At 39.8% G+C, this 23,001-nt stretch overlaps 1 protein-coding gene across 2 annotated transcripts in view; it reads left to right on the top strand.

Annotated features, from left to right (window-relative positions):
• Calcrl (calcitonin receptor like receptor) overlaps positions 1-23,001 on the top strand; it is a 96,907-nt gene that overhangs the window by 54,902 nt on the left and 19,004 nt on the right. For both annotated transcript variants that reach the window (XM_087648811.1, NM_012717.3), the window contains 4 exon segments: positions 277-387; positions 654-766; positions 2,271-2,362; positions 21,928-22,054. In XM_087648811.1, the coding sequence (XP_087504937.1) occupies positions 277-387; positions 654-766; positions 2,271-2,362; positions 21,928-22,054 (443 nt within the window).

The raw sequence follows: 23,001 nt of genomic DNA, 5'->3' as shown, positions 1-23,001 counted from the left end.
AAGATAGCCTGATTTATTGAACAATTGCTTTGAAGAAACTAAACTGGATCTAATATTTATGCAGAGTCATTTTTAAGTTTGGTTTGAATATCATTAAGAATAATTCTTAATAGTCACTGTAGTGATTATTTGGCGACAGTCGAGCGATCATGGCTTTTGTACATCATCATTTCCAGGAGGCTTCTTTACACCAAGGCACTGAGAAACCTTCCTTCAGAGTTTATTGCTGGGCAGCCCAGAGCCTTGCTGACCTTTCATTTTCACTTCCCCTCTAAGGCCTTTACTGCAACAGAACCTGGGACGGATGGCTATGCTGGAATGACGTTGCAGCAGGAACCGAGTCAATGCAGTACTGCCCTGATTACTTTCAAGATTTTGATCCTTCAGGTAGATACTGGAATTTAATTACAGATCTTATTGAAATCTGTAGAGCGAACATTGTTGTTTAATATTTATAAATGCTATTAAATATTAAATACACCTTATTAAAAGCATTTGTAACTTATCACGGAAGTAGTCTTAAAAGGTTTGCAGTGTGTGGCTATCTTAGCTTTCACTTCCTACTTCTGAACTCATTTAACCAAAGGAAAAAACTGAATGGAAACTATAAGTCTATTAAACTCTTTTAAATTTTTTTCTTTTTATGATTAAAGAGAAGGTTACAAAGATCTGTGACCAAGATGGAAACTGGTTCAGACATCCAGATAGTAACAGGACATGGACAAACTACACCTTGTGTAACAACAGCACGCATGAGAAAGTGAAGGTACGTAACCGCGGGAGCTGGGATCCGACTGACAATTTAAAAACTGCATTGCAGCCCCGAGGAAAAGAAGTCAGTGTCCATTCCACAGAAAAACCATTTCCTAAGATCATTTGAGAAGAGCAATGAAAAAAAAATGTGGAAAAGTTGCTATTAATGCTGTCATTACACTAGGGGAGTAACCCTGTTAGGCAACCGTGCATTTACAAGTCAATGCCCCAGGATCGGGGTTTCAGATTCTCCAAAGAAAATATAACTTAAAAGTGTAGTATACGGGAAAACTTTCTTTTCTAGTGAAATTCTAGAATTGCCTAAAAAACTGTTCTTAGGCAAATAGGATATGCTCAGTGGGACTGAAACCTTCACCTGCTCCTCGGGAGAAGGCGCCCATCCTACCCAGCTGTTAGGACACTACAGCTCTTGTTCCTGCTTTGAAACTTAGAATGAAAGCCACGGTTGAGGACAATAGTCGCCGAGTAGAGCTCAACTGAGATAGTTTACGTCTTTCCAGTTGTGTGTGTATATGATTAAAAGTGTGAGCCCTGATACATGCTTCCTGTCTTGGCATCTATCTGCCCCGTGACCACGGACAAGAAAACCCTCTTGTGCTAAACAAGTGTACTTTCTTCCAGCGGCCAGGATAGAGCAATCAATCATTCAACCGCAAGCTATCACTGTGTCTATATATCACGTGTGCTCTGGTAATTCAGAGGTGATTCAGTTAAACCAAACCCAAACCCAAAGCCAAACCAAAACCTAAACAAGCAAAAAGCAAACAACCAAATAAACAAAATCTCTATAAATGGCATGTTAAAGGAAAATAGGAGAAGAAAATAAGAAAGCAGAAACTAAGAGAATGTTCAAATACATTTATATAGGTCAAAGGCTCTAATAAGTTTCCATATTAAAATCTGCCTCTGAGGGGCTGGAGAGATGGCTCAGCGGTTAAGAGCACTGACTGCTCTTCCAGAGGTCCTGAGTTCAAATCCCAGCAAACACATGGTGACTTGCAACCATCTGTAATGGGATCTGATGCCCTCTTCTGGCCTGCAGCATACATGCAGGTGGAATGCAGTATACATAATAAATGAATCTTCAAAAAGAAAAGATCTGTTCTGAGCCTCAGATTTGTGAAAAGAAATAGAAAAACTCAATAGGTAAAGAAAGAAAACCAAATCACCGAGTATCGTTTGATTTTAATATAAAATGCTGATTTTACATACAGTATAAACTAGATTAATAAATGCATTACCTTAAAGATTCAATGTGACTTCTGATTCCTTAAATAACAGAACACATGGTTTATAAGTTTTTAATAACATTTGGTAAATTTGTATAGATGTTTTCATTTACATGTTTTCAAATATTTATTGGTTTTCAAGCAAGTGATTATAAATCTATGTGTTCTTTTAAAAATAGAGTTTATTCATTTGAATTTTATCTAATATACGTGTAGTCTTTTAGATACAAGGATAATTCTATTTTTTTTCTTATCACGCCATTATAGACAGCACTGAATTTGTTCTACCTAACTATAATTGGACATGGATTATCTATTGCCTCTCTGATCATCTCACTCATCATATTTTTTTATTTCAAGTAAGTACATTTAAAAAATTTTAACTTGACAACTGTGGCGAATTCAGGTTATGTGCCTATCGAGCTCCTGTGCGATATCCATTATAAAATATACAAAATATAAGTAACATAAAATATACAAAATATAAGTGTAATATTTAAAGTCACCTGGGATTTTTTTTATTTCATTTTAGTTTTGGGAAATAGGCAGGGAATGAATTGGATATCTTCGTCCTAATTCTATAGCATTATTAGGCATGTAAGGTTAAAGTATGTGTTTTGGTCATGTTGATTTACAGGGCCTTGTTTTCTCGGCGTCCTCCATCACCTGTCTCTTTCATTGTGTTAGCTTCCTTTACTTAGGGTTGTCTGAGCCCCGAGGGGAGGGATTTTATGGAGGCATCCCGTTTGTGGCTTAGTGTTCCGAGTTCTCATTCTCTGCATAAAGCCTGGCTGTGGGTCTCTTTATTTGTTCCCACCTGCTGCAGGAGGAAGCTTCTCTGATAATGGTGGTGCAAAATCTATGTGCATTACAGAATGCCATTAGGAGTCACACTATTGCTACTTACTCTTTTAAAGAACAATTTAAGAACACTTGGCTTTGCCGTAGGTCCCTGGACTATCTACTCTCAGGTTCTCGGCCACCTGTGCAATGTCAGGTACAGGCTGCATCTCATGGAGTGGGCCTTGAGTCGAATCAGATATTGGTTGGTTACGCCCACAGTGTGTGTCCACTAATGCACTAACATATAGTGCAGTCAGGGATAGCATTGTGGATCAAGTGGCAGGTTTGGTGTTTAGTTTTCTCTTTTGGTATCATGCTGAATGCTTTCCTGTGCCAAAGATGCTAGAACATAGGGATGAAGGTTCTATGTAGGTACTATATTGACTGGTCTGTGTTCAATGAGTCGTGCAGATGTCGTATCCAGCAATGTGGCCTTGCCGTTAGTTTTGGAGAGCGATCTGTGGTCTTGGCAACAGCCTGGATTGTTTGGGGTTCCCATGAGACCACTTTGGCCAAGAACTCAATTAGATGTAATCAATCTTAGCACTGGAAGCTTCACTTGGAGGCAAGAGATGGCTAGATGGGGCTGTCTCCTCTACTCTTGGACAAATTGATTTAGATCACCTTGATATATATATGGAAGTTTCTACTATATCAGGTTTCCTTAATTGTCTCTCCCCATATTCCCTTCCCTTTCCCCTTCCCCTCCCCCTCCATACTTGATCCTCCCATTCTAGCACTCCTATTTGATTGTAACTTTATTTTATTTCACTTTCCTAGTGAGATTTATGCCCACCCCCCATATCCCGTACTCTATGGCTAATCTCTGTGGTTCTGTGGATTGTTGCTTGGTTATCATTGACTTAAACAGCTAATATCCACATGTAAGTGAATATATACCACATTTGTCTTTCCCAGTCTGGGACACTCAGGATGAGATTTTTCTAGTTCCATCCATTTATTTCATGATTTTATTAGAAAAGCTTTTTTTAAAAAATCCATTACATAGATGTAGCATATTTTCTTTATTCATTCTTCTGTTGAGGGACACTTAGGTTGTTTCCAATTTCTGACTCATCAATTTAGTGGCAATGAACATGTTTGTGCACTAAATGTCTCAGGGTATGAAACATCCTTTGAGAATATGTCTAAGAGTGGTATGACTGGTGTTTGATGTAGATTGAATCCCATCTTACTGAGGAACTGCCACACTAATTTCCATAATGGCTGAACTTCTAATATATAGATGTGCTATGTACCATGGGCAAGTCTGGTGTGCATAGGGGCCAGAAGAGGCATTAGATCCCCTGTAACTGGAGTTATGACAGCTGTAAGCCTATAAGAGTAAGCTTGTAAGAGTAGCCAATTCTCTTAGCCACTGATGTATCTCTCTCCAGCCCCAGTTTTTGCAATATATTTTTAGTTTTATTATGCAAATATTTTATATTTTTCAAAGCCTTGCAATTTCTTGGTCAAAGATTTTTTTTGTGCTTCTTGATCTATATCAATTCAAAAGTCTCCTAAAAGTGGTGTTTTCAGAATGAATTCATAACATCTAACTCTTCCAAACCCGATAGGTTTCTTATGAACTAACCCATTTTCCCTAATGACGTCACTGGAAACTCCATTGTATTTGTCAGAAATTTAGTAATAATTTGAGAGTCCATCCTCTTTTTTCATTCCTCCTTATCCTCTCTGACACCATTACTACCAAGTATTTTCTATGTAACTTTAAAAAATTATTATTGCTATTTTTTTTTTATCAGGGACTCTCTGTGTAGCCATTGCTGGCCTGAAACTGTATGTTTACTTGGCTAGTTTCAAACTCACCGAGATCTGTCTACCTCTGCCTCCCAAGTGCTGGGGTTGATGGTGTGTTCCACCACACCCAGCTGCTATTCTAACGGTTTTTTAATATCAGTTTCCTTTATTCAACTGTAGACAATCTTTAAAAAAACTGCGCCAAGTCGACGCCCATGCCATCCTGAATGCGTCCAATCTCGTCTGATTTTGGAAAAAACTGCATCAAATTCTGCAGAGCGTGTTTGTTATTCTCTGCTTCAAAACCTAGGGTGCTTTTTTCTGATCCTTATACGAACATGAAAGCATTAATGAATCCTGCCTTGTATCTCTCTGCCTCCCTAGCCTGGTTAAATGCTTCAGAGCTGGGAATTATTCTTGATCATTTCCTCAGTGGACTCTTCCTGAATTCCTTACTGAAGCTGTAATTAATTACAGTGGACATGGTGTAAAAATTTAAAAGCATTTGAGAGATAATAATCCCTTTAAATTAAAAACCATTCCAGCTGAGACTCTTCAGATTAAACTGTCTCTATTTTTTTTTTTTAATGTAATAAGCCGAAACATCCAAGGGCATTAAGTTTCTGAAGACGATAAAGTTATTAGCAATTGCATTGCATTCCCAAACCAGTAGTAAGAAAGAAAACAATGGTCTCCTGGAATTCTGGGCCATATGCCCTCATGCAATTTTGATTTTAGCAAAGATGTCAGTGCAGTACCCAACAAGTGAAAAGCAAAATGAATACTACTTCCTCATGTGAAAAAAAAATCCAAGAGTTAATAAAATAAATGCGCCCTGGGCTTATGAGGCAAGTGGGGCCGCCAAGGCAAACAATACTGAAGCCAAACTGGACCAGGAAAAGTATAGTGTCAGTCTAAATCTCTAATCAGACGGCTCATTCATTCAGTTCTCAATGGAGAAACGCTGTCATAACAAATGGGTTATCAAGGAGGTTGGAAATTAAGGGAAACAATAGCTATGCTGACCAAATCATAACAGTACAAAGAATATTGTCATAAAGGCTTAGGATGTACAGTGATAGGAGCATAGCATCTTGAGTACAAATAATTATAATTAGATAGAGTGTGTACAGTAACAAAGAGAAATAGGTGGTTTAATTTAAAACCTCTTATCGGCTAAACAAGTGTAGTGAACACCTAGTTATCAATAGACCTATCACTCAAAGTTTTCAGACAGTAATCAGATACTAACCCATCAAGAATATTGACATCTCTCTGCACCCAAATCCCGTGGGAGGGAGAGCTGAACCTTCAGAGAGGCGGACACGCCTGGGAAACCAGAAGAGACTGCACTCTGTGCACATCCAGACGCCAGAGGAAAACACCAAACGTCATCTGGAACCCCGGTGCACGGAGGCTCCCGGAAAGAGCGGCGCAGATCTTCCCGGTTGCTGCCACAGCGGAGAGGACTTAGGCAGTACCCCACGAGCAAACTTGAGCCTTGGAACCACAGGTAGGACCAACTTTTCCCCTGCAAGAAACCTGCCTGGTGAACTCAAGACACAGGCCCACAGGAACAGCTGAAGACCTGTAGAGAGGAAAAACTACACGCCCGAAAGCAGAACACTCTGTCCCCATAACTGGCTGAAAGAAAACAGGAAAACAGGTCTACAGCACTCCTGACACACAGGCTTATAGGACAGTCTAGCCACGGTCAGAAATAGCAGAACAAAGTAACACTAGAGATAATCTGATGGCGAGAGGCAAGCGCAGGAACCCAAGCAACAGAAACCAAGACTACATGGCATCATAGGAGCCCAATTTTCCCACCAAAGCAAACACGGAATATCCAAACACACCAGAAAAGCAAGATCTAGTTTCAAAATCATATTTGATCATGATGCTGGAGGACTTCAAGAAAGACATAAAGAACTCCCTTAGAGAACAAGTAGAAGCCTACAGAGAGGAATCGCAAAAATCCCTGAAAGAATTCCAGGAAAACACAATCAAACAGTTGAAGGAATTAAAAATGGAAATAGAAGCAATCAAGAAAGAACACATGGAAACAACCCTGGACATAGAAAATCAAAAGAAAAGACAAGGAGCTGTAGATACAAGCTTCACCAACAGAATACAAGAGATGGAAGAGAGAATCTTGGGAGCAGAAGATTCCATAGAAATCATTGGCTCAACTGTCAAAGATAATGTAAAGCAGAAAAAGCTACTGGTCCAAAACATACAGGACATCCAGGACTCAATGAGAAGATCAAACCTAAGGATAATAGGGATAGAAGAGAGTGAAGACTCCCAGCTCAAAGGACCAGTAAATATCTTCAACAAAATCATAGAAGAAAACTTCCCTAACCTAAAAAAAGAGATACCCATATGCATACAAGAAGCCTACAGAACTCCAAATAGATTGGACCAGAAAAGAAACACCTCCCGTCACATAATAGTCAAAACACCAAACGCACAAAATGAAAGAATATTAAAAGCAGTAAGGGAAAAAGGTCAAGTAACATATAAAGGCAGACCTATCAGAATCACACCAGACTTTTCGCCAGAAACTATGAAGGCCAGAAGATCCTGGACAGATGTTATACAGACCCTAAGAGAACACAAATGCCAGGCCAGGTTACTGTATCCTGCAAAACTCTCAATTAACATAGATGGAGAAACCAAGATATTCCATGACAAAACCAAATTTACACAATATCTTTCTACAAATCCAGCACTACAAAGGATAATAAAGGGTAAAGCCCAACATAAGGAGGCAAGCTATACCCTAGAAGAAGCAGGAAACTAATCATCTTGGCAACAAAACAAAGAGAATGAAAGCACACAAACATAACCTCACATCCAAATATGAATATAACAGGAAGCAATAATCACTATTCCTTAATATCTCTCAACATCAATGGCCTCAACTCCCCAATAAAAAGACATAGATTAACAAACTGGATACGCAATGAGGACCCTGCATTCTGCTGCCTACAGGAAACACACCTCAGAGACAAAGACAGACACTACCACAGAGTGAAAGGCTGGAAAACAACTTTCCAAGCAAATGGTCAGAAGAAGCAAGCTGGAGTAGCCATTCTAATATCAAATAAAATCAATTTTCAATTATAAGTCATCAAAAAAGATAAGGAAGGACACTTCATATTCATCAAAGGAAAAATCCACCAAGATGAACTCTCAATCCTTATCTTCGGTTGGTTTATATACAAGTGTGCCATTTCTAGTCTTGAAAGTAAAATGATGCTATCTGGTGCTGGATAGAGGAGCCTTATTTTTTATTATGGCAGCTTGCTATTTTTGTAACATGGTGATTTGGTTGAACACAATAAAGTACAGTAGTAACTGATCTCCCCTTCTTCCTGGATGAGTGAGGAGATGATTAAATGTTGATGTCAGCATCCTTGAGCATATTCAGATGAGCTTCTGCTTCTGTTGAAAAGGATGCTGTGTTTGATTGTGGTCCGAAGCTTTGAAGCACTACTTGGCATCTCCTTCCTTGGAGGTCTCACTGTTTAAACATAACAGATTTGATAGCTTGTTGGTAAGGTGAGGTCCAGCTTGTCTCCACTAGGTCATCTTCATGTGAATCCGGTGGTTATACGGTTTTGTTCTAGGGATATTTCATTTTTTTAATAACGGTTTTAGCTGACATTCATGGAGAGAATGAATCCTTAGAACTGTGCCACTAGTGAAAGGAAATCCTGTCTAGAGTATGTTTCTTTACAAAGCTGTGTCACACCATCCTTTGGGCCCTCTGCTGGAAAAGTAGAATCAAGCCTCAAATAATGCCTTTTAAATTGTATCCTCTAGTATTATAGATGTAGGACAGTACTGTATCATACCTCTGTGGATGTAAAATAGCTTGTACCTGCTTTATGATACGTAGTAGTGACCGTGCTTTATCAGAGCTGTTTTTAATGATGTTGCTCAGAATGTTTTCTTTCCAGATGATGATTGAGAAGCTAATCTAAAAAAAATGGTGCCAGGTACCACAAGAGTAACAGAACTGTGCTGTTTTCTCGGGTTTTGTTTTTTTACTTTTTTTTTTTAATGGAGTGTGCTGGATGTCTCTACAGTTTTGTTCAGATGACCGCAGAACCTGGAAAAGCTGTTGCTGCTGTTGATGCATAACACACTGCTATTATTGGTCTTTTTATAAAATATAAATATATACATACAGATATATAATTTGAATTTTTTGAAACTTTAGCTGTGCTGTCAACTTTGGAAAAAAGTATCCCCGTTCACTGTGTTGAGTTGGCACTGTACAGAAATTAACAGCCATATTGGTCTAGAAATGTTGAACTTAAGTTTTTTCCATTTGTACAGGGGTAACGCACTGTATTAAATATGTAAGGTCTTATCTACGTGGGTTTGATTACAAAAACTAATAAAGTATTCTCTAAATTTAACAAAAAAAAAAGAATATTGACATGATGGACCAGAGAAATGACTCAGTCAGGAAAGTGCTCTCTGCATAAGTACAGGACTTGAGTTTGGACTTTCAGCATCCGTGCAAAGAGGTGGGAGCAGGAGACCTCTCACCCCAGTGCTGGGGAGATAAAGAACCCTACAGTCCTGCTGGCCAGCCAATTTAGCCAAATTGGCAAGCTCCAGGTTCAAAGGAACATACTGCTTTAAAAAGTAAATTAGAGATTGATTGAGGAAAATGTCTAGTGTCAAGCAGCGGCCTCCACATGCATAAACACAGGTCTTTGTGCTTGTTCCCACACATGTACACCATGCTGGTCACATTCATACACACCAAAGAATATTGTAGTCAGTTGTTCTTATTTAGGGCTCATAGCTGGAACAGAGGTCTTATGATGTTCTTTCAAAGCCTAAGAATCCATAAACGGAGAAGGAATTTTGTAATGGGAATTAGAGTGAGTTATGTTTAAGTTAAAATATGTAGCAGAATATGTAGTCGTGAGAATACTTTCATGCAAAATAAATGTATTAAATTACTATCATTGATATGAATTTGAAAGAATATCTGGCTTAGTGTTTTGATGCCTTTGATCTGTTTTATTCTAAAAGCAAACACCATTCAACCGATATTTAAAGATTAAGACTTAAAACCTCCAAAGTATCTATGGAAATCATTTTTTCAAAGCTGAGCTCATATATTTATTTAAATATATTACTTTCAAAGATATAATAGGCTGATACAAACCTCACTCCCAAACAGACCAGATATTTCCTATTGTCCCTAATTTTGTTCCTGTGTTGTAAATATAACCCAGTTTGGATAATAAGAAAAGAGAAGCCAGGCATTGGTAGTGCACACCTTTAATCCCAGCACTTGAGAGTCAGAGGTACGTAGATCTCTGTATTCAAGAAAGAAATTATGTGTCTTAATGGAAAATTTTCTAGGAAAAAGAGCAGTTGAAACATTGAAGACCAATATGTAGTAAATACAAGTACTTGACATCTGCTAAAATTTTGCTCTTAAAAATAATGATATATGTGGTGTGGGCTTGGGGAGACACCCAGAAGCCCACCAGCCACGTAGCCCACCTGCAGCAGGAGCACTGCAATGTGCAAATATGTGGTGGACAGATGGGAGAGGAAGAGAAGCAGACAGGCTGAAGCATTGTGAAGAGAAGTGGAACTGGACACTTGAGGGTAGAGAGGAACTGCCAGATGTGAGTATCTGCCCTGCCACCCGAGGCCACGGTGAAGTTATGGCTTGTGCTGACACTGAGGGCCATGCTTGGGTCTGTGTCCATGTAGCAGCATGGGTCTGTGTTAATTCCCGGTACTACTGAAGACCATGTGGACATCTTGGTCTGGGCTGCTGCTTGGACCATGCTGATGTCCCAAGGCTGTGCAGAGCTGGCCTGGCCTCTCTGTAGCTAAGGCATTCTGGAGGGCTGGCCCCACCTCCTGCCAGCTGAAGCACTTGAGAGAGAGAGCCCTGAATCCTGCACAGGCAGCACAGTAGAGCTGAACCTGGTGACGGGCTTGGGGGTGACCCAGTCTGAAGGGCAGGAGCACAGGAGAGCTGGCCCTGCCATTTCTCTTCTGTGAGGTGGCATAGGTGATGGAGAGATGCCCTACCCCCCACCTTGACTCATGTTACCTGTGGCAGGTGGGAGAATTGGTCTAAGCTCATGAGGGTGAGAGAGCTGTCCCTGCCCCTCACTGGCTGTCGCAGTCAGAAGAGTTGGCCATGCACCTAGCCTGGGAAGCATAGTAGAGCTGGCCCTGGTGGCAAAGGCTTGGGCAAGGTGGCCTGAGGGTGTGAGAGCTACAGCATTGGTTGAGGTAGCCAGGCAGTGCTGGAGATCTCACCCTGGTCGTGTGACTGGGAGAGCTGGTAGGTTGACCAACTCAGCTACCACCCAGGCTCAAATCCAGGGCTTTGAGCTGACCTGTCCCAATATCTACCTCAGGCATGAACCGCTGGAGTGTGTGAAAGAGCCAATCCCGCAGATGCAAAGTTGCAGGATCACCATGACTCAGGGTACAACAGAATACCTGAAAGGAATCCCAGTGAGGATCAAGTACTAATAGTGCGTAGCAGAAACCAGAGGTCTCGAAGCAGGCCAATGACTCATTGCAATGAACATTTGCAAGGAAAGATGTGTGGATAAAAGACACACTGTGACACACTTCAGCTTCCAATGCAAGATAGTTTTTGTTTTTACGTTTTTTGGGGGGGGATTAGGGAGGTTGCAAGTTTGTAAGCTGGATATGAAGGGATGGGGAGATGAGTGGAATTGAGGTACATAAGTGAAACTCACCAAGAATCAATAAAAAAATTAAAAAATTATATAACACACACAATTAAAACCTTGTTACATCAAATGAGTTATCTAACAATTTAAGAGATTTGGTTTTTGGCCTCTACAAAAATATTAAAAGACTGAAAATAATTACTTTGCTTATACCTAGTCTTTATAGTAAAATTATAATGAACTGTTTATTTACTGGACTTTATTAAAAAATTATCAGCGTCTTTTAATTGTGAGTTAGTATGACAGGCACACATTTGAATCTGGACACAATTTTAATAAATGTAGCAAGACTGTTTAACAGCACGGGTTATATTTTAATGTTTATATGGATGTTCAGTAGTAGTGAGCTCTTCGTCCAGTTCTGGTTTAAGTAAGCTCAACCTTTTCTTTTTCTAAAGTGAGCCATTATGTTTTAAGTAGACCGTTGTGTAACAAAACTTTTCCTGGGAGACACTACATATGCACCTACTCACCCCATATATGGAGCTCACGACAGAGCAAAGTATGGAGACCACAGCAGTCCAGCTTGGTGAACCAGCGAGGTTTATTAGAGTTACAGGAATATGGGTGAGGAGTTACTGACAGAAGCAGAAATGACTAACAGGCAGCTGCATCACCAGGGACCATGCAAGCACATGTGACAGCCCACAAAACTGGGACCCTGGAGCACATCGCCCCGTCTGCCGGCAGCTCAGCTGGTTGGAGAGTTTCCCTTCCAGCTGCCTCACTCGGTCTAAACCACTTCCATATAGTGGGGCTGGCCTCCGAGTCTTCTTTGCAGCTTGTCTTCTCTGAAGGTCTTTGAAGTTTGGTTCCAACTAGTCTGAGAGGAACTTCTGCTGCTTACGCTGTCATGGAGGGGGTTCAGTGACGTGGTGAGCTTGAGGGACTTTCTGAGGCCTTTCTGAGTTGCTGACCTTTCTGCTTGAGGCGCTTCCCTGGAAGGTGGAGGGTTTCAATCTTGTAGGAAACTGTTACACACCGCAGACCCACACAGTACCTGACATTTATGAACTGTTCAGAGAACAGTGAGTTCCGGGGTTGGGGATTTAGCTCAGTGGTAGGGCGCTTGCCTAGGAAGCGCAAGGCTCTGGGTTCGGTCCCCAGCTCCGGAAAAAAAAAAAAAAGAAAACAGTGAGTTACTAATTCACTTGGGAACACAGACTTGACTACATTTGTGAAATTGCCCAGCATTATCCACGTTATAACCACACAATTTTTAAAAATATTAATGCAGAGAGAGCGACAAAGACCTGTAAGAACATGAAGGAAGAGAGACCCATCTGACTCACGAGTCAGAGTTGTGACATGATATTGCCATTGAAAAGTATGCTTTTTTGACGAACAGAATTTCAAAAGGAAGAAATTGTAAGCTAGAAGCCACAAGATATTGTCTAGGCTAATTCTTACCTTTATTTATATTCCAGTAAAGAACTAACTTTCCTAGGTCCTTCTCAATCTATGATCTTTCTGTTTGACTTAGCTATTTCCTTTGACTTGGACATTCTTGAATCATAGTTTGAACAGAAAGAAACAGAATAAAACAAAAAATTATTTTTCCTTTCTTATTAAATAGGCCTTAGTGAAATATGACAAATGCTCGAGTCAGGATAGCCGAAACCATCTTTTGTTTTGGTTCTTCACACACGCTAAGCTCCGGAATAGTATCTTGCACAAATTTGTCACTCAATAAACATTTGATGGGTGAAGACATAGAGGCTTGGTAGTTTATGTCCAGAACTGACTTGTCCATTCCTTATCTTTAGCCTCTGACAAATTCCTTGAGGTTTTTCAGACTTTACTTTCTCCATCAAGTAAGAAAGCATTTAGATCAGGACTCTGAAATGTCCAAGGAAAATAAGATGGCAGACTGTAAATTAAAAAAAAAAAAAAGGTCTGGGCACCTCAGAAATTCCTAGGTTTAAAGGCTGCATGAAGCATGTTCATCGACTGCCGAGGATGATAGAAGTTATTAGTTTCGTGCCAAATAACCTGGAAGCAATTTCTAGGGAGGCTGATGTTTCAGATAAAATCACTGTGTGAGAGAAAAACCCACCGACACATTCTTCTGCCTCTTAACCCAGTTCCTGCTGCTGCAGTCTTCTTCAGTTCGTCTTTGGTAGAGGAAAGTCTTTTCCCCACTTCGGTCATCAAGGGTCACTGACCCGCCCTCATATAAAAGCCCAGAACTATACAAAATGTTGATTTAGGGCGCTCTTTGTTATTTTTTGTTTAGAAAGGGAAGACAACAGTCCTCTGCTCATCCATGCTTTAAATTAGAAACAGAGAACATGAAACGCCGTTCACCAGATAGATTTGTTTTATATTAGAGCCAATTAGAGTAAAAAGTCAGAGCAGGAGATTAAAAGAAAGAGAACAGAAAGGGAGGGGAGAGACAGGGCCATAACTTTGGGGTTTTCCAAGCCCTCAGAGGCAATGACTTACTCATATAATCTTTGGAAAAACAAAGCAGAACCCTCTAGATAAAAAATAAATAAACTTTACTGGAATTAGTTACAAATTATGTTTTAATTACTGTGCAAAAGCTGGAAGCAGAGCAAACCTGCTTTTACTTTCAACTCAGATGAAAGGCTTGCACACGAAAGGGAGCGTGCAGCATCTGTCTGACTCGTCAGGGAAAGCACAGTGCGTTGCGTGCTTTTTTGTTTTTGTTTTTGTTTTTGTTTTTTTTTCCAATTTGCTTTGATTTCTTGTAAGGACATCTCTGCTGAAATTTTAGATGCTAAGTTTAACTTCTTTTAAAGCAAGTTGCATATGTTCAAGCATGTAGAAATGATCTTTCTGGGTTATTGACATGAGTTCCAAATAAAATACAGCAGGAGTCACGCATTCTCAACTCAGTGAGATAGCCGTGTCGGGATCATGTGCGTATGCTTTGGACATAGATGTTTCAAGGAGACTGACTCAAGCTCTTACCTTTCTTCCCAGGTTCATCTAAATATTTTCAATCAGTTTTATTTGTCTGCACATTTCTCTTGAATTAAAGCAGGTATCCTTTTTCCTTGTAGCCGTAATTTTCCTACAGAAGTCATATATAATTCAGCCTTTAAGAGCTGAAAATCAAAGGAATCCGATGTTGAGTCTTGTTCTACATACAAAATTGTCTCATGAACTTGACTGGGAATCCAGAGCCATCCCTTAAACGTGGCTCATTTAATGACTTTTGACCTTGCCTTTGACAAAGTCTGAGTCCGTAGTCATCTAGAGTTGTGTGACTGCATGCCTGTCAAACCCACCTACCAATCTTTGCTTTTCAAACTCTTGTGATCTATTTGTTCTTTTGCAAGTTCTATGTACTTAGCCTAAATGATATGTCGTATATGTGTATCCATGCTTCCTCTAGCTTAAGATTGCATTTTGCTTACCTAAATATGTTTTTCTTAGTATTGTTTATCAATTCATACTCAGTCTATCTCTGCGTCATAGTTAAATGAGTGTATTTAAAACTGCGTTCCTCATATTGAATGCTGTGTGAGTTAAAACCAACTACATTACATAATATGAGTCAGGGTTGCAAAAAATATTAAAGATATATACTGAATTATGTAATAAAATTGCATTTCCACATTAGAGTAATAGATTTGGGCAACGTAGGGCAAGAAGTAATGGATTTTGCTCAATAAAAACTGTTTCAACTCTAAGATAACTGTTGCTAGTGGCTGATTGAGGACAGTCTCATGTATGGAAATATAAGTAAATAACCCATTAGAGATGAGATTCTTTTAGGAAATAGTTGTATGATTTGAAGCTATACATATATGCTAAAGATAAGTGTTTATTGATGTTTTATAAATATTAAATTCTTTATAACCATATTTTATGTAGTTTCTTGGAAAAGTAAACCAAAAGGATTATTTAATTTTGTCTAAATTAGAATGATGTAGAGTGATACAAAATTATTATTATTTTTATTTTTCCAAAGAGCTATTTTTCTTTTTTCTTTTTATTGGATATTTTTTATTTACATTTGAAATGTTATTCCCTTTTCTAGTTTCCTGTCCATAATCTCCTCCCCCTCCCCCTCCCCTTCTTCTATAAGTGTGTTCCCCCTCTCCAGCTACCCCCCTCCCCACCTTCCACTCTGACATTCCCGGGACTACACTAGGAGGTCCAGCCTTGGCAGGACCGAGGGCTTCTCCTCCCACTGGTGCCCATCAAGACCATTCTCTGCTACATATGCAGCTGGAGCCATGGGTCTGTCCATGTGTAGTCTTTGGGTAGTGGTTTAGTCCCTGGGAGCTCTGGTTGGTTAATATTGTTTTTATGGGCTGCAAGCCCCTTCAGCTCCTGTCAGCACGCACTTCTTGACTTGATCAATATTGTCTAGTTTTGGTGGCTGATACAAAATTATTTTAACTAAGCTGGCAAACCATTGCTTCACATAGACCTATACAGTTATTTAAATGCATTGAAATTTTGTGGTTCAACAAGAACATATAATAAAAGTAATTTTATTCCAGAGGTGAATATATGTTGTAGTCTGGTCTTGTAGTCTTGCAGGCATTAATAATTTCTTTTCTTTTTTTTAAAGAGGAACAAACACATTTAATAATTTATTTTCTTAATCCATGCACACGGATATGGCTATGTATGAGGAACTCAAAGTAAACCCTTCTTAGAATTGTACCATCATTTTAGAAGTTAGGAAACACTAAACCTGATACTGTACTGATACTCTTGCTGGTGACGTAATCAGTTGTCAGAAACTAAGACCTTAAAGAAGATGAGGATAATTAGAAAAATAAAGTAAATATATATTATATATATATGTGTGTGTGTGTGTGTATAGTTTTCTATTAGAAAGCAGAAAAATAAAAATAACAACTGAGTAAAATCTTCCAGAATGAAAAAAATATTTTGCAAGTTAATCTTTTAATTTTCTTCACCTGCGCAAAGGTGCATTGCTGCCTTATGCTGTCATTCTCTGGTTTTCCTCCTCCTCTTCCTTCTCCTCTTCAGAACATGGACTTCATGACTTTAACTAAGGATATCTTCTCTACCTAAAATCTGTGTCCCTGCTATTGTGTCCTGGTTGGATCAGTACTGAGTATGCCATTTAATTTTGGCCACGGTCTTAATTCTTTCATTGGTATTTTCTTTATTTACATTTCAAATGTTATCCCCTTTCCCGGTTTCCCCTCTGTATACTCCCTATCCCATCCCTCTCCTCCTGCTTCTATGAGGGTGCTCCCCCACTCACCCACTCCTTTCCACCTCCCCACCCTGGCATTCCCCTACACTGGGAGCCTTCACAGGAGCAAGGGCCTCTCCTCCTGTTGATGCCCAACAAGGCCATCCTCTGCTACATATGCAACTGGAGCCATGGGTCTGTCCATGTGTACTCTTCGGTTAGTGGTTTAGTCCCTGGGAGCTCTAGCACAAATATTAAGAATGGCATCAGTTCATGTATCTGTTTGCTTCCCACTGTGATAAAAATGACATATTAGGGCCAGCAGATAAACAACAAATTGTAACTAATTGGATATAAAGTAAATAAAACTCATTGCTTCCTCCAAACTTTCTGGTTCAATAGGTCATCTACTAAATGGATGGCCTTGAATAACTTTCTTCAATTTTATTAAAAGATAATGATATTCTGAGAGGTTGTTAAGATAATAACTCTAGTATGCTTGTGTAGATGCCTGGGATATATGAAAAACTCAATAAATTGTGACTGTATCATTACTGATTTTGCCTCTAAAATGTCTTTGCCTGTCTCCGGAATGCAAGAAATACAAACATTCAACAAAACAGTTTTCTCTCCCGATGGTTTCTTGCCCATTAGCAGGCAAGGGGAAGAACTTGTATAACAGTTCACAGACAGGAAGATCCGAGCTAGCCACAGGAAAGCCCTGCTGTCTGTGCAGTCCAGAACTCATCTGTGGCGCTGAAGAGGCAGCCCTGATAGGCAAGGATGTCCCCATGAAAAGGAGGATGATGGAAGAGGGCCAACTCCGGATAGGGAATTTTATTAAGCACTCTATGAAAATAGACAGGCATCTTTCAATGTATCTAGATGATCACAAGTAGCCTCATTAGATTGTCTACTCCACACACACACACACACACACACACACACACACACCACACACACACGCCCACACACACCACACACCCACACCACACATACCACACACGCACACACACACACACCACACACACACACACACACCACACACACACCACACCACACACACACACCACACACACACACCACACACCCACACCACACACACACACACACACCACACCACACACACACAGACACCACACGCACACACACACACACCACACCACACACACACAGACACCACACGCACACACACACACACCACACCACACACACACACCACACACACACACCACACACACACACCACACACACACACACCACACCACACACACACACCACACACACACACCACACACACACACCACACACACACACACACCACACACACATCACACACACACCACACACACACACCCACACACACACCACACCACACACACACCACACCACACACACACACACGCCCACACACACCAAAACCACAAATATTCTAATCAGCATAAATCAATTCAATAGATAAATGATCAAATATAGTCTATCCCTTTAATGTATTCTTTGTTTTCTATAATCTCTGCTAACGCTCAGATTGGCATGAGTTGTCCTTTCAAATACATGACCAATGGTTTAAAGGGAAGTGATCTGAGCCGTCAGTAATTAGATAAATTGAAACAAGAAAACAATGGTCTGTAGGTAAGGCTACAGTTGTACCACTGTGCCTCATCTTTCTTTACTTTATGCTGCTCATTATTAATACTGAGAAAAGTAGGTTACATTTTTCTTTTCATACAACAAACCCAAATGGAAAATTAAGGTCCTTGGCCACATTATCTGCCAAATTTTGAAGGTGCAGCAGTAGAACTGGATTACCGTGGCTGTGTGCACCGTGGTTTGGAGATTCGTACAGACAGGATGGAATTCCCTGGGAAAGTAATTTAGGCTGTTTGGTCAATTGACATTTTGCCACATTGAAATTAGCTTCTGAGTGTTAAATTCCTGTGATTGTAGCAAAAGACGTGATAGGTTTTGAATTCTTTAATTGAGTTACATACATTTTGATGCAAGCTAGCGTCATCAGAGAGGAAGGAGTCTCAATTGAGAGGGTGCCTCCGGAAGATCCAGCTGCAGGGCATTCTAAAATTTAGTGATCAACTGGAGGAGGGTCCAGCCCACTGTGACTGGTGCTGTCCCTGGGCTGGTGGCCCTGGGTTCTATAAGAGTGCAGGCTGAGCAAGCCATGGAAAGCGAACCAGAAGGCAGTGTTCCTCTAGTACCTCTGCGTCAGCTCCTGCCCCCAGGTTCCTTCCATGCTTGAGCTCCTGTCCTGACTTTGGTGATAAACAGCGATGCGTAAGTGTGAACTGAATAAAACCCTTTCTTCCCCAGCTTGCATTTTGGTCATGGAGTTTCATTGCATCAATCGAAACTAACCAGACACAAACGGTTGTGCTATTGAACTAATTTTCTTTTCTTCTTTTTTAATTTTTTTTATTAACTTGAATATTTCTTATTTACATTTCGAGTGTTATTCCCTTTCCCGGTTTCCGGGCCAACATCCCTCTAACCCCTCCCCCTCCCCTTCTTTATGGATGTTCCCTTCCCCATCCTCCCCCCATTGCCACCCTCCCCCCAACAATCACGTTCACTGGGGTGAACTAGTTTTCTATTACTGAGATAGAATTTGATGCCATCTACTTATGTATAAGAAACTATTGACTGTGTAATCAAAATTGATCACGTGTTAGTGATGCTAAAAACAATAAATAGGACCACTAGGTATTCCCCAGAGGTTGAAGGTTGTACTAAACATGTCATGGTTTGTCACATGTAGCCTTCAAGGCTTGATATGATGACCTCTTCTACTATAGATAAGGGATCTGAGGATTAGATGCTAGAACCTTGCTCAAATGCATGCTCCAAGGAAGCATGTTCTATTGGAGCATGCTTCTATTAGAAACCCCATCTGAACCATGCATGCTGAATTGGTGCTACCTGTTAAAGTTGTTCCAATAGACAGCTGAAACCGCACATGCTAGAACGCTATTATTGGCACACTTGTGCCCATCGCCTGTATAATTCTGCTTACCAAAACTGCATCTCGAAATGATTTTCTGAAATAGTTATCAGAGAAGAATATGAAGTGGAAACAATCCAGACTCTCCAACCACATTTTCTATTCTGTGGTTTTTCCGTAGCCCCTTAGGACATATTTTATATGTATAGATCTCAAAAATTTGGTGTGTTTCTTTAAGCACATCATCCATTTGCTTAATGATTATATTTAAGAATTTCACTTACGAGTTGACTTTTGTCTGCGCCAATCCACTTGCGTGTGTTAGTGACTACGGTTGGAAGGAAACGACGTGAATCACTGTGTACATCTGTGTTTTTTCTCCCAAGATTGGTAGAAGTTGTATCGCAGCATCTGTGCACTTGTTTAATTGTGCAGTGCCTACAGGCAGAAATGAAAGGAACTAAGGCAATAGGCCAAAGTGTCAGGCACTTGGGTATGTTTTAACAGAGTACAGTGAACTGACTGGACAGTGATCTTCTTGATTGTAACGGTTCTGACAGCTCAGCCGAATGTCAGGATCGCTGAAGCAGAGGGCTGTGGCTTGAGCTGGTAGGTTGATACTCGAAATTACAATAATATTAGTTACTGTAAGAAAGAAAATCCTTAAGTAGGCCTGTTCTATTTATTGTTAATAATCTTCATCGTTAATAATCAAAATTGGGTTACTGCTATGTCATTTTATTGAACATAGACCCATCTTACAATGTTGAATTGCTTTAAATTAGAAGAATCATGCTAGTCTTCAAAATGGTCTAAAATCCCCATTTTTCTGTGGAATATCATCAATAGGTCAGACTTTACCCGAGCCTTCCTCTCATTCCTTTCATGCCCTGTGAAATCAAGTCAAGTTCACTGACTGAAGTGTGAAACCCGGAGTTGTAATTCTATTTTGATGGATTGCAGATGGCTGCAAACACCTGCTATTAAATGACTCAACTACATCCAATGGTTATTTTAAGAACTATCACATCCATTAAACTTTTCTAAATCTTCACTAGGAGCACTAAGCACACACTGGCGACTGATAATCACGAGTTTGGGTTGCACTGACTTCCTCATTTTTTAAAAAAGTGGAGCTATATATAGAATCACAAAGCTATAGACATTTCAGAAGAAAAATAGTCCGGATTGTGTTGTAAACAAGGAAAACATTGATTTCCCCATTCTAAATTTCAACATACTCTTTTTTTTTTTAAGGTAAAGGGAAGTGAAAATTGGACTTTAATAACTTTTCAGAGTAGAAATCTTGGCATTGTGTAGGATGGTTTCTCTAGAAAGACTTGTCTGGGTTAGTTTTACTAGAGTGCACACGAGGTTTTATTTTCTGCAGTGCAGTGATGTATCATGCATTTCTACCCAAGTGTTCAACATTGCCAGTCAGCAGTTGGCCTCCAGTAGGTTTCATTTTGTCATTTTTCCCTCCCAAATAAAACTGTGTTCCATTCCTTCAGGAACGAAAATGTGCTGGGATGTTCTCTTTTTTATTTATTTATTTATTTATTTTACATTTTTCTTTTATTGTTTTTTTGTTTGTTTGTTTAAATTTCTGGTTTCCCCTCCAGAAACCCGCTATCTCCCCCTGCTTCTATAAGGGTGCTCCAGCACCCCTGGGATGTTCTCTTGAATGTGGATAAAGTAGTTATGTACTAAAAAAAAAATCCAAGATTGACTGAGAATTAAATCTGAAAAGCTGATTCATTCAACAGCAATGACCCCTGTCCTGAAGTCTACTGTGTATGAGCCCCAAGGCCAGTTCTTCGTTTTATATAAATGGTAAACGGTCAGCTTCTTTTTCTATCTTGAGGACATCTGGACTGACCAGAAAAACAATCTACAAAACCAAATCAACCCTCTTCAGTGATTGCTAATCTTCATTAATGCAGCTCATCTAATGTAATTATATATTTCCCGTGACTGGTCGATATAAGTGTAGTTATGCCAGCTCAGCGAAATAGTCTTGACTGTTTGGGCAATGCAGACTGTGCAGTGTAGTTAGGGGCTCTTTACCTGTGTGGGCGTCTCAGGTAAGCTGAAGTATTCAAGTTTGACATTTGCTTGTTTTTTGATTATATAACTTCACCGAATCTCAACTGCCTTTTGCAGAATAAATCAAATACTGTGTTCAGAATTAAAGAGAAATTAATGCAGAGGTTTGCACAGGCAAGTTCCCCATCCCCAACCCACACATCTTTATGAAAGAAACTCATCTCCATCTGGGCTTTTCCCCAGTTAAAATTTTTATCAAGAGAAAATTATGGATAAACAAAATAATTTTCCCAAAGTTAGAGCAACTGCTATGAATTGAAAGTGCACTTCATTTGCAATTACATTTAATTAAAATGTAGAAACACTTTTATAATATCAACACATTGTATTTCTTTTGCCTTGTAGGAGCCTAAGTTGCCAACGGATTACATTGCATAAAAACCTGTTCTTTTCATTTGTTTGTAATTCGATTGTGACAATCATTCACCTCACGGCAGTGGCCAATAACCAGGCCTTAGTGGCCACAAATCCTGTAAGTAAAACATGGTTGTCCCTTTTAGGGTTAGCGGGAAGAGACATGGGTTTGGGGGGTGGTTTTTGATATGGAATATGTGTGCCATTAAATACATGTACATGTAAACTCTGCAGTTTCCCATATCTTAGCTATATTGCAGTCTAGGAGGGTAAATGTCCTTCAGTAGTTCCAATGCTTCAGTTCACATCATGGCTATGGATTCCTGATGGTGGTGGCCCCTAAGACATATACACTACACGATGTTTGTTCAGTCCAAAGTTATATGTGCATCTGAGTACATAAGTGAAAGAAAACAATATATGTAATGGGAGATTTAAATAATGTTTTGGTATCAGGCTTACATTAAAAATTAATAAAATCAGGAAGATAAGGATTTATATGCTTTGATTGTACAGTAGTGTTAAACTCCATTAACATAAAATGTTAACACATTCTATCAATCATGGTTTCAATAAGCACTGATAAATTCTTCTTCCTGTAAGCCATAGTTTAAAAATATATGCTAAAATTTATATGACATAAATTGTCCACTATCTAAACATGCATGCAAACTATACCTGGATTCAAGTATATGTATATACAGCAGAAATCGTCACACTTTTAGAATCACCTACTTTGACATTGTGGCAAAACCTCCAGTTTTGGATGTGGATGTGTGTGTGGTGTGGTGTATGTGACCTGTGTGTGGTGTGGTGTGTGTGTGTGTGTGTGTGTGTGTGTGAGCCCTGTGTGTGGTATGGTGTGGTGTGTGTGTGTGTGTGTGGTGTGGTGTGGTGTGTGTATGTGTGTGTTTGTGTGTGTGGTGTGTGTGGTGTGTGTGGTGTGTGTGGTGTGGTGTGTGTGTATGTGTGTGTGACCTGTGTGTGGTAAGGTATGGTGTGAGTGTGTGTATGTGTGTGTGGTGTGTGTGTGTGTATGTGTGTGGTGTGTGTGTGTGTGGTGTG

Source organism: Rattus norvegicus, chromosome 3, assembly GCF_021556685.1.
Source record: "Rattus norvegicus strain SHRSP/BbbUtx chromosome 3, alternate assembly SHRSP_T2T, whole genome shotgun sequence".
Taxonomy (NCBI): domain Eukaryota; kingdom Metazoa; phylum Chordata; class Mammalia; order Rodentia; family Muridae; genus Rattus; species Rattus norvegicus.
Note: the sequence above shows the minus strand (reverse complement) of the source record. Positions and strands in the feature narration are given on the sequence as shown.